Raw genomic sequence first — 12,784 nt, 5'->3', positions numbered from 1 at the left:
AGCGGAAGCTGAAACTATATGCAGTTGTTTTAAATACACCGTGCAATTTTCTTTGTTTTATGTTTAATTTTACAGTAAACATGAACTGGGAGTGGCATTAAACAGCTTGAAGCCTGTCTTTTGAAGATTTGCTCACTATCTGCCAAACCATATTGTCTGCTATGAAGTGAATTGAGTTCACTGTCACCATACAGTGCTCGTATGTCAAATGTAGGTCAAAGCACAAAAAAATATATATATCATGCAAACGAGAGCTCATATTTTTATGACAAACACTTCTAACCCATAAATATATAAACAATCACTTTTTCTTTCTTTTAACTAGTTCATTGCGTGATTAAACACCTAACCTACAATTCCATTACAACATGCTGCCAATTTTTTGACTTGAGTTTGTTCTCACATTTCTGTGGGGCCAATTATACATTACTCGTGCACTCACTGTAGTAGTCTCGCCACGCTGCACTATTTGCATATCTGTTGTTGACCAATAATGGCCACTCATGCCAGAGTAGCATCTGCTCCATTTGCACACTGAGGACTATCTGCAACATTTGCACAATCAATATTGTCCCAGATTATCGCAGTACTCGCTTGAAGTCTCGGCGCCCTTTGCACAATGGTCATTGCACCGGACTACTGCAATATTAGTCTTTCGAACTGCTTTAAGTGCGAGAGGACTCTGCATCTTTTTGCACAATTGTCAAAAAATAATAATAAAATGTACCGGCATTACCAGATAACGAGCAACCCTTTATTGCTCAGTGACTGTTTTTTTGTCAATGTCTTTATGTCTCACGTGTTCTCTGTCAATTGACTGTCTGTTGTCGTACTAGAGCGGCTCCAACTACCGGAGACAAATTCCTCGTGTGTTTTTTGGACATACTTGGCAAATAAAGATGATTCTGATGTTCGTAACCTGGAAACTTCCCATGATGGGACTATCATAAACCAAAGACCACTATATGGGAGTTTTGCTGCTCTTCTTTTGAGTTAAGAGAAACTGTTACTTTGTCAAACCCACCTGACATTCTTCAGCATATAGAGCACCTCAGAGGGAAGATTTGAACTCTGCACATCAAACTCAGTCAGGTCAGCCTCCAGCAGAGAGGGTGGCGGTTCTTTAGGCTGAAGAGTAGGAGGGTCCTTACGGATACGAAGGATTCTGTTCAGAGGGAAAACATCACTTACCAAACAAGACTGCACACATCTTTAAAATGCTTTTCACTTCCTCTTCTGTGGATCGTACTTGCGAGCAATGCTAAGAACTTTGGTTCTCTTGCGCACACGCTGCGGTTGCTTCGACACTGAGGTAGATGGCGAAGTAGTAGGAGGAATTGAGGACAAAGTCTGGACCTGAAAAAAAAACAACAAGTTTAGAAACGGAGTCTAAATGGCATTGCTGTGGGACAAGTGTTAAACACCTTGCGCATGATTTTTCGACCATAGAAGAGCACTTTATCTCGTTTTCTGAAGCGATAATGAGGTACACCAGGCTGCTGTTCACCTTGACAGAGAATCCAAAGACCAAAACCATTATGACCCCATTTTCCATGAGAGACTTTAGACATTACTGAAATTAAAATATGAAATATATTCAGTATCAAAGTGAGACTCACGAGCATGCTTGAACCTCCTGTACAAAAAGAGCACCACAATCCCGATCACTGAGACTGCGACGGCGGCACCTATCAGGACACCTGTGAGCTAGAAGATAAACAAACAATGCCAAAAACTCTGAAGTTACCTGCAAAGTAAAAAGGAGCACAGAAAAAACAGATCTAGCCATTCCTTTTTTTATATATATATTTTTTGTTTTGTGGTTTTTATATTTAATGTGTTTGGAGAAACACTTTTCATTGGACAGTGACAATAAGGTAAAAAGTTAGCCTTTACTAACTAAACCAAAGCATGGATACTAGTTGTAGGATATACTGTAGCCTCAGGTAAAACATTCATTTAATTTACCTTTTCTTTAGTGGTATAATGCTCAATTTAAGTTCTGTAACTTTAATATAACATTTTTAAAACATGAAGATGGTAACGACTTGTATAACACTGGAACGCAAAGACAAGCAGCCACAAATACTGTACATCACGTCATACTTACCATAGTGGTCTGCATCCTCTCCTCCACAAACTGTTGCACTCGTGATGTCACTGCTGAGATATTATTTTTGCTGTATACCAGTATCTGCAGACATTAGTGTACACAATCTTTGTCAAACAACAAGTATAACATTGTGACAATTGATTGATCATCATTGTCTAGCCTGTTGTTTATGTGCCTTTTACACCCTTTCTGTAGTCTTAGGCCGATGTTAGTTTCTCTTTTTAACAGTCTATTACTATGTACATCTCAAGTGGGCACACATCAGAAATGGCTCTTTACACTGACAAGAAGACATGAAACAACCCAAATACGAAATAGCCCAAATTGCACGCAAGGAACTCCACAAGCACTAAAACTGCAGAGTGAAGACATGGAAGTTAACAATTGCACATAAGTAATACAAACCATGACAAACTGTTTAGTTGACCAGCGCTGACTCTTCACTTCCACGCCAACAATTATTTTCTTATTTTATTATGGGCACACTATTAATGTAACATATGTGCTTTTGTAAATGTGTTTGTCTTATTTGGGCAGAGGCAGGTGTATATAGCCTACAGTAAATCACCAATTAGACCATAGCTGAATCTAGATGTTTACATTGCACTCACATTGGCAGATTTCCAATACGTAGTGGATTTATATCCACATTTAGAAGAGGACTGATTCCAATTTGAAGATATCCGATTTCTATTTACACTACCATGACACATATCCCAATTGTGCCCCTTTAGAGCAAAACAAATCTGAATTGTGTCACTTGAATGAAGTATAAATCCGGCCCAAGAATCTTTTTTTCTCCAAATCTGTTGCTACTTAAAACGATTTCCTTCAAAATGATGGTTAAGGATTAGTTTCTGGGTCATAGGCAGGGAAGAAAAATTTAGAAATTAGACATCCAATGTTGCATCATATATAATTGTTTACGCTTTTGCTGTAGTTTAGATTTACAGCGCGTGTTTTTTTTTCCCCCCTTGTTCCTAATGTTTTCTTTGTCTTGTTTTGAGTTGTCTGGGCATCCTTCACCAATTGGGCTATTTCTGATATCCAACACACATCAGAAGTGTGTTCATTGTATCCCGATTTTAAGCTATCTGATTCCATGTATTGCTGTTGTTTGCAGCATTTACACTGCCATGATACAACTGTGCCACTTGAGAGCAAAAAAAATAAGAAATTTGTTTTTAATTTAAAAAAATTGAATTGTGCCATTTGAACCATGCAGTGAAAATCCAGCCAGGATGTGTCTGATTTGAAGGCAGAGACAAAAATTGAGAAATGAGAAGGGGAACTGCTCCCTGTAAGAGAGATTTTAGTGTTGTCTACAGTCACCACATGCTGCTGTTACACGTCTTAAATAAATGTATAAATCAACTGTAAAACCTACTGAACTGGCCCATCCACAGATGTCTCCATCGTCACCTTCTGTGCGGCAAGTCATCCTGCATCATAAAAACACGTCAGTCACATGTTTTTGCATGTAATGCCCATCTAACTATACTTAATTTAATTGACTGGAGCCATTAGTGATCAGCATCAACTAGTTGGCGTGGCAAGCTAGTAAAAGTACTACGAAAACAATAATTCCCATGTAACTAAAACACAACGTCATATTAATCTTAATCCGTGTTTATGATACTGAAATACAATTTGGCATAACAAGTCATACACTGTTAGTTCCATTTGAAAACGCCGACTCTCCAACACAGGCACTACGGAACGTTAGCAGCAATAGAATAACATTAACGAGCTAGCTAGTAGCTAACGGCTCAAACTCCTCCCGGGAGAGGGGCTAATGGGCGTAAAAGGACCAAGTCAAAACGCTATCCGATAACGGCGTGTGTGCGTAAAACAGCACACTTACTTTAGGGAGTCTCCCAGCGAATGTGTCCCAAATTTACGGGATTGTCAACAGGATTTCGCAATGAAGCGAAATTAGCTGATTGCAAACAAAAGTTTTCGATGCGCTGTCACTTGCTTAGCCCCGCCTTTAGTACTGCATCTACCAATGGGCAGGTAGATTTGGTGTTTCCATGGGACCGCTGAATTGATTAATCCAATCACAGGCTTGAGATTTCCGTGTCTTTGTGTTTAATTCAGTAGCAATTTTCACAATAATTATATGAAGAAAATATTATGACAACGGAAAATATCACAGTGATAGAGAATGAAATGCAGCCTTTGGATGCTTTGTATCCTTACAAAAATGATTCCGTTATGTAGGGTGTTGTGTAATATTACTGCAGAAAACATTTTAATTCATAAAAAAAACACTAATAACATTCCACAGTACAAAGCAAATAATACAATTACATGAAAATCATATTTAAAAAAATATATAAAATGGTTATGTTCATCCCAAGATTAACATTTTGGTGTTGTTTTCAATTATTTTGTTGCATGCATTATAATTCCCATTGATCAAATCCACATACATGCATCTTTTGTGGCTCGAGTCAGTGGGGGGGTAGTGCATCATTGACTGCAGATTGAGTAGATAATAACAGAATTGATGCTAAAATACTTTTCCAATAGGTCAAGTCATGAGAAAAGAGTCAAGCAAGGGTTTGGTTTCATTTGTTTTATATGACATTTTATTTCTAGGGACAGAAAATGGGGATGCATTAAGACAACTGAATACAGATATTCAACAATTATTACTTAAACTAATTATAGCTATATATAAAGAGGTATTGCTTTTTTCTATGTACAAATGTTTCAAAAAAAGATGCTGTAAAATCAAAAACTGATGTTATGATGAAACCTGAGTACATTAAGCTTTTGAGATTTATATTAAAATAGTATTCCTTCACTGCAGTTTACATTGAATAAATGCCTAATACATACAGTAGATACATTTACAAATAATACATAGGTGCACAATGGCACAGTACATCAATATTCTGTGGCTAAAAGAGTGCTTCCATGCTCTTTCAAAGGGCTGTAGAAGAAGTCCACAGATATAACACCATAGGATTTAATAGTCAATGCAGCGTGTACATAATAAGACATTTCAAAGTAACTCTTTGGATTTTTAATATAAATTGACAGTAGTAACCATAATCTGACATGCAGGGTATTTCAAAAGTCACTATACACTTCCTTTTTTTGGTTTTGTTTCAGGTATCGTTCAGACAGACGTGAGGCTATCTGTATTTGATAGCTTGGGCTTTGCACTTTTTGTCACCATAGCATTCCTTTGCGCATGGCTCACCAATCGGAGCACCATTGCAAAATTGCTGCCTGTCAAGAAAATGTTCTGTCCCTTACTCCAGTTCAGCACCAGATTGACAAGATTTATGGCCATCACACAGCTCCAACATGGTACAATTTACACAATCCATGGCAAGTTTCTCAAAACAGGGTCTTTTCTTGGTAAACCATGCAGCGGAAGGCCTGCAATTGCAAAGCCAGGGAAAGTATATCGGGAGGGCTGCAACGGAACTCACCATCAACAGAAGCTCAAATCTAAGAGTGACAAAGCTACACTCCGTATTGACTTCAGGTTTTTTTTTTTAAAGGCTTTTTGTGGAAGATTATGATGCTGAACAAACTGAGGTCAGAAGGGGGTTTTATCACACTCCAAAGCAGCCACTAAGCTTTTGTTGATGCTGTGTTCCAGTGCAGTAGAGCTTTCCTGGCTTTGTGCTAATGCCTACTCTAGAACTGTTTTCATCAGTTGTGATAGTAAAAGGCCTTCTGCTGCGTGGTTTGTCAAGAACAGATCCTGTTTTAAGAAACTTGTCATGGATAATGTAAATTGTGCTCCACGTTGGAGCAGTGTGACAGCCATAAAGCTTCTCAAACACTTACTGAACTGTAGTTGGGGACAAAAAAATTGAAAAAAAAGGCAGCAATTTTGCAACTCAGCTTCAATGTAAATTAACAAGCGATGGACAAAGGAATGATATGCGCTTTCAAAAACTGCTAAGCCTAAGATTTCAAAATGCTGATGACCTCACCTCTCTTCGAATGATACCTGAAATGCCATTTTAAAAAAGGATATAGGCATCCTTTGGGACACTGTATACCTGTTTGTCCTTTCATCTATTTATTGAGATACTTAGCCACCGATTGGTAGGCGATGAGGATCTCTATGTCCTTTGGGCAAGTGAAGCGAAACTCATCCTTTTTGTAGGCGTTGTCCAGGTAACATTTTAGGCCTTTCAGTTCTGCAGGGATGTCAAAGTTGCGGTATTTCTTACACACCACCTGCGGACGATAGAGACTTTTTTTTTAATTCCTGAAAGACTGAAAATAAATAAACAACCATCCACACCCACACACAGTACACACCCTAGTACAATTTAGTCTTTAATAAACCTAACATACATGTGTTGGCATGTGGGAGGAAGCGGAAGTACAAGCACAAGGAGAACATGCAAGTTCCACACAGTAGGGCCAGAACCCCCAAGGAGACATAGAACCTTAAAACTTTGAAGCATTACCAAAGGGTGAGTAGTGTAAACTTTGTTCAAATGTTAATTAAAACATGGCCTGTTCATTAAAAAAAAAAAAATGTGATGATGAAGAAAATTTGACATGAATTAATAGACTTTCTTTTTTATTTGTCCATATTTTTCCCTATGGGACAATTTGATTGGAAATTGGAACAAGTTGGCACAGATTGTGTTGAACTTTGCTGGTTGAACTGTAGCTATTGTAAAGAGTAACTCAACCAACAAATGTGCTGAGGCTGGTTCTTACTTGCGGAATTAGTTTTGACTCACACAGGGATTGCCCAACATGCGGGCCAAATCTGACGTTCCAAGTCATTTTATGTGGCCTGCTTGCCTCAATTTTTCATTGACTTTGGTTGAGAACTCGACGTAAAACTGATAATAACCTAATGCAGGAGCAATTATGTAATAAGATGGGACGATTATTAGAGGCAAGGGACAAGAAGTGTAACTGCCTTGTGCTCTAGGCACATGTGTCGTCTGTAAACAAATACAGTGTAGCTCAGCTTCTGGCATTAAGAAGTATTGCCTAGTCATATGCTTTAAAAATAAATCAATAAACAAATCAATAAATAAAAACGTGCACAGGACAAATGTGACTTCCAACAGCATTGAAACAGTCACTCTCAAGCTCTTCAGATAAAGCTAAAGCTGTAATTGTGTTTTTATAGCATAATATTTCAGACTGTTCAAACTTTTACTGTTCATTGTCCATTTCCTTAAAAGAAGAAAAACAATGGATGTTGTACTTTCCTAAAAAGAAAAGATTAGGCTGTTGTTATTTAATTCAAATTCCATTCAATCTATTCCTGTTTACACAAAAGAAAAGCAGTTTGTTTTTTCATTTTTTTCACTTACTGTACCCAAAGTGAACCGAACCGTGAACTTGAAGCCAAGGTACGTACGGAACTGCTTTTTGGGGGATATTGTCACACCCCAGTCGATAATATATTCATGTGGTTCCGACCTAAGTGGCCCATTGAGGGGTACCAAACTGCGGTGTTGCCCGTGGTGAAAACAAGGTTGTCATCCCCTGCCCTTAAGGGACAAACGACAATAGACCAAATAGTGTGTACAAAAATGTCTAACCTTGACAATGTTGAGTTTGGGAAGCAGGTTGCAGTCGGCCAAAGTAAGAGAGTCTCCATCCAGGTAGGGACGAGAAGACTCTGTGGCGTTCGGGTTCTGATCTAGCTCATGAGGCAGCGGCGTCTCAAAGTACATGTTGAGCTTCACCAGGGTTGATAGGAATTTCTTCTCTAACACTGAAACACCACAGGTTGTTATTATTAGTAAAACTAAAGGAAAGGGCACGGGCATATTTTGACCTTTTTGCACCCCAAATATAATCAATACTTGTGAACATCAAACCATCCATTTTTGTAGCAGCTTAAGCAAACCCTGACTTTCCATCGCCCCAGCAACTTCATTTAACTCTCCCGGGGATCCCAAGGCGTTCCCAGGCATCCTGACCAAATGCCCGAGCCACCTCATCTGGGTGATCTCAATGTGGAGGAGCAGCGGGTCTACTGAGCCCCCTCCCAAATGATCGAGCTTCTCAGCCTATTTCTCCGGGAGAGCCCGGTCACCCTGCAAAGGAAATTAATTTCGGCCACTTGTAGCCGCGTTGTTTTTCTTTCGGTGACCCACAACTCGCGGCCATAGGCGACGGTAGGAAAGTAGATCAGCTGGTCAATCTTTTTCAACACGACAGACTGATACAGATCCACGTATCCGCAGACCCTGCACCAATCCGCATAGTGATCACTTGCTCCCTTCTTCCCTCACCTCACAAATTTGGAGGTACTGATGCCCCCCTACACATCAGACTATTAAAAAGCAGACAACAAGTAAGGCACTTTAATTCATACCACACACTGGTTAGTGAGTATACAGCACATGCACCACTGATACTACAAATCCCAGAATGCACTCTGTAATAATGCAGTTTGTCTGTTATAAAGTAAAACAATGCACCCTCCGAGATGCTTAACAGACATTTGCTGGTCAATACTGGCACCTGGTGGCTGGTATTAAAAAGGTATTTAGTGTTGCAGTAGGCTCCATATGGGGTTCTATGGTTATAATAACACTTTTCTTAGGCTCCATATGGGGTTATATGGTTATAATAACACTTTTCTTAGGTACCATCAGAGCGTTAGAAAGTGAATGCTTTTTTATATGCTCACTGAACTGAAATCTCACAAGATTCATGCATAAAGAAAATGCTTTGAAGTTTTTTTTTTATTTTAAGGTATTTCCCCCCCCCCCCCAAGAAGGAATGTGTTTCCACTGTTGTTTCCACTGTTGTTTTCAAGCTAGAAAACTGAGCCCCTAAAGTCCATACATGTGTCAATTAAGATGTACCGTGGCCTTAAAATGACAAAAAGGCATTTGGTAATGTGCTCCTTTGTAAAAGTGAGTAGTTACCAGTAATAATCAGTAGGGAATAACAATGTACTGTCTGTGTTATATAAGTGTTTCATCCTGTAGCGTGTATTAAAATGAAGTATTTTATTATTAAAAACTACAATGGAATGTGAACCTAATTAATTAAGGTTTTTATTATTCCAAAAATATTTGAAAATATAGTGTGATTTCAAACTAATTTTGCCAAAATCATTTAATTATTAATTTTTTTTTTTTTTAATACATGGCTTGTCGGTTTTAAGATATTTTGAGGTTACAAATGCCGCACAATTAACCACGTGGTTTGCGTTACGCAGCACAAGATAACACGGCAAGTTACCACAGCACTATTTTTCTTTAGATCTTTTTTCTTTAGATCTATGGCCTATAAGTGTTTTTTTTTTTCATACACACAGTGACTATAGTTATTTCTTCAGTACTGCATTAGCATGGGTTCAGCCAAATTCAGACAAATCGGGACCACGCCATAAGAACGGAACTCTGCCGTAATCCTTGAATCCCCTGCACCCCTAAAGTTCAGTCCTCAGAAGGAAATAAATACAATTATGTTGTAGCGTTTATCTTACTGTCATTTAATCCAGGGTTGGGATTCTTTATATATGCTGAGAATTTACGGAAGATGTCTTCTCCAACTGACAGGGACTCCTTGTATCGACAGCACAATTTGGGATACCTGTCATCAGAAGGTCAAATGTGAAATCCAATGCAGAATAATGATGGAAAATGTTTTGACGAATCTAGGCTATGTGTGGTGTGGGTGTCTCACTTTGGTGGCGCTAAATTCTCCTCTAGAAACTCCTCGATCTTGTTAATGTCCGTTTTGACGTCACCGTTGAAGAGCAGGAATGGAGGCTGAGACCCCGGGGCCAAGTCCTTCAGCACATCCGGTGCTCTGTCATGCCACAAATGTGATTATAGTTCAATGAAAACATGAATGGCAGTGATGCTAACAAGAGACAAAAAAGGCAAAAAAATAAGATGAAATGATGTCAGTCAGAAGCAGCTTCAACACGGAAAATAGCAGCTCTGCAATCACCATGGTAACGGCGTATGACATATTGCACAATGGTCCTTGCACCGGACTATTCCTCTATTAGTCATTTCAAACTGCTCTAATTGCAGTTTTCTAAAAATTGTACCGACATTACAAGATCACTAGCAACCTTTTATTGCTCAGTGACTGTTTTAAAAAAATGTTCAATGTCTTTATGTCGCAAAAGTATTCTCTGTCAATTAACTGTCTGTTGAGCGGCTCCAACTACTGGAGACAAATTCCTGGTGTTTTTTTGACATCCTTGGCAAATAAAGATGTTTCTGATTCTGACTGATATGGTGTTACGTGAAATGAATTTTTTTGTGATAACTTGAATAATCGATGGGGTGATCGGTAGAATAATCGATTCTAAAAATATTAGATAGCCCCAGTCAATGTGTAAGATTAGATTTGATATAGGAAAAGTTCTGGAACATTAAACGACTGTTGGAATACTGTTGGGTATTTTAGGTTCATTCTAAAATTTCACCCAAAAGATGCAGTGCAGTAGACCTTTCCTGGCATACCAAGTATGTCGACTACATCACAGATTTCATTGTGATATTCTAGTAAAATGTCCAACCTACGGAACTAATGTCCAACCTATTGCAAATAACTGCTTAGTATTGTCAAATGTCAAACAACACAATTTTTGAGAAGGATCAATAATGAGTCTTTTTTAATTTAATTTTTTTAAATGGTGCTTACCTCTTCATGTCGACTGTGGTGAGTTTAAAGTTGGCCCCTTTTAACCAGAGAATCATGAAGAGTCTCTGAGAGAAAGGACAGTTGCCCACACTTTCAGCATCACTGCTGGCCTGGGAGAAGACAGACAATATTTACAAACTAATTAAGAAATTAAATGTTCTTTGTCTGGTGGTATAGGATTGGATGTAGCTCAACTTCACATGCTATTGTCATTTCGTACTTACTGTGGATATAAAAATTTATGTGACCTATAACCTGTAGCCTCCAACTCAATAGAATTCAAGAAGGGGGATAAAAATATAAACAACTGGGATAATGTGATTGCACAAGTGTGCACACCCTCTTATAAATGAGGATATGCCTATGTTCAGAATAAACAATCACATCAAACTCATGTTAAATGGGAGTCAGTACACACCTGCCAGCACTTAAAGTGTTTCTGATTAACCCCAAATAAAGTTCAGATGTTCTAGTAGGCTTTTTATGACAAATGTTTCCACCACCATCCTTCACTGTGGGTATGGTGTTCTTGTGGTGATGAGCAGCGTTGTTTTGGCACCGAGCATGCCTTTTGGAATTTTCCATTTTCCATTTTCTGAGCCGCTTTTCCCCCCTAGGGTCGCGGGCGTGCTGGAGCCTATCCCAGCTGTCATCGGGCAGGAGGCGGGGTACACCCTGAACTGGTTGCCAGCCAATCGCAGGGCACATAGGAACAAACAATCATTTGCACTCACAGTCATGCCTACGGGCAATTTAGAGTCTCCAATTCATGCATGTTTTTGGGATGTGGGAGGAAACCGGAGTGCCCGGAGAAAACCCACGCAGGCACGGGGAGAACATGCAAACTCCACACAGGCGGGGCCGGGGATTGAACCCGGGTCCTCAGCACTGTGAGGCTGACGCTCTAACCAGTTGGCCACCGTGCCGCCGCCTTTTGGAATTATGGCCCTAAAAAAGTATGTCTGGCACAAACACAACACTAACTCGCATCACCAAAAGAACACCATACCTACAATGAAGCATGGTGCTGGCAACATCATGCTTTGGGGCTGTTTTTCTTCAGATGAAACTGGGCCCTTGGTCAAGGTGGAGGAAATTATGAAGAGTTCTAAATACTAGTCAGTGTTAGCACAAAACCTTCAGGCTTATGCTACAAAGTAAAAAAAAAAAAAAAAAAGAAATCTGGAAAAGCTTACAAGAACAACTGAAGTTTATTTGGGGTTAATCAGAGGTAGTTCAAATGGTGGCAGTTGTGTCTTCCATTTAATATGCGTGAACGTGTAATTCTGCACACAGCCACATTACAGTTAATAGTGTGTGTAGACTTAGTTGTTTATTTTTAATTCCCCTTTCAGAAGAATTGTACAGCTTTTAGGACACATTAACGGTGGAAAATGTTTTCAAATTATTTATCTTGGTCTTATTTGTTATATCACAATTGGTGTGTAGACTTTTTATCTTTGTTGTATTTAGAATCAACATCACCTCTGCACAGTAAGCAACAGCGCCTATAGTGCATTCCCTTTTGCCGCAGTTGCTTCAAGACACAATTAATCATCAATTAACCGGCTGCTTAACCATCAATTAATCATGGTGATGAAGTATTTTCCCCTAAACTTTCCATCCATCCATTTTCTGAGCCGCTTATCCTCACAAGGGTCGCGGGAGTGCTGGAGCCTATCCCAGCTATCATCGGGCAGGAGGCGGGGTACACCCTGAACTGGTTGTCAACCAATTGCAGGGCACATATAAATAAACAACCATTCGCACTCACATTCACACCTACGGGCAATTTAGAGTTGTCAATTAACCTACCATGCATGTTTTTGGGATGTGGGAGGAAACCGGCGTGCCCGGAGAAAACCCACGCAGGCACGGGGAGAACATGCAAAATCCATACAGGCGGGGTCAGGGATTGAACCCCGGACCTCAGAACTGTGAGGCAGACGCTCTAACCAGTCGTCCACCGTGCCCCTCCCCTAAACTTTATTTCTTATAAATAAAAATGTATTACTATTGTAACATTGCTAGGGCTGTGCA

At 39.4% G+C, this 12,784-nt stretch overlaps 2 protein-coding genes across 8 annotated transcripts in view; both read right to left on the bottom strand.

Moving 5' to 3' along the window:
- The window catches only part of pnpla7a (patatin-like phospholipase domain containing 7a), a 31,358-nt gene extending 27,241 nt beyond the window's left edge, over window positions 1-4,117 (bottom strand). For 4 of the 6 annotated variants that reach the window (XM_061798877.1, XM_061798881.1, XM_061798883.1 and 1 more), the window contains exons 1-7: window positions 3,783-3,965; window positions 3,501-3,555; window positions 2,111-2,194; window positions 1,620-1,707; window positions 1,425-1,507; window positions 1,250-1,356; window positions 1,025-1,165 (exon numbers count right to left, since the gene is read on the bottom strand). In XM_061798877.1, coding sequence (XP_061654861.1) covers window positions 1,025-1,165; window positions 1,250-1,356; window positions 1,425-1,507; window positions 1,620-1,707; window positions 2,111-2,194; window positions 3,501-3,555; window positions 3,783-3,796 — 572 coding nt within the window. In that variant the 5' untranslated portion in view covers window positions 3,797-3,965. The other 2 variants (XM_061798880.1, XM_061798884.1) reach the window with 2 other exon arrangements.
- A 556-nt stretch (window positions 4,118-4,673) lies between these two features.
- Window positions 4,674-12,784, bottom strand: part of clic3 (chloride intracellular channel 3) — a 17,597-nt gene continuing 9,486 nt past the window's right edge. For both annotated transcript variants that reach the window (XM_061747944.1, XM_061747943.1), the window contains exons 3-7: window positions 10,745-10,854; window positions 9,770-9,895; window positions 9,570-9,676; window positions 7,663-7,838; window positions 4,674-6,325 (exon numbers count right to left, since the gene is read on the bottom strand). In XM_061747944.1, coding sequence (XP_061603928.1) covers window positions 6,161-6,325; window positions 7,663-7,838; window positions 9,570-9,676; window positions 9,770-9,895; window positions 10,745-10,854 — 684 coding nt within the window. In that variant the 3' untranslated portion in view covers window positions 4,674-6,160. The remainder of the gene's footprint in view (window positions 6,326-7,662; window positions 7,839-9,569; window positions 9,677-9,769; window positions 9,896-10,744; window positions 10,855-12,784) is intronic.

Source organism: Phyllopteryx taeniolatus, chromosome 15 (genome assembly GCF_024500385.1).
Source record: "Phyllopteryx taeniolatus isolate TA_2022b chromosome 15, UOR_Ptae_1.2, whole genome shotgun sequence".
Lineage (NCBI taxonomy): Eukaryota > Metazoa > Chordata > Actinopteri > Syngnathiformes > Syngnathidae > Phyllopteryx > Phyllopteryx taeniolatus.
This window is presented reverse-complemented; position numbering and strand designations above follow the sequence as displayed.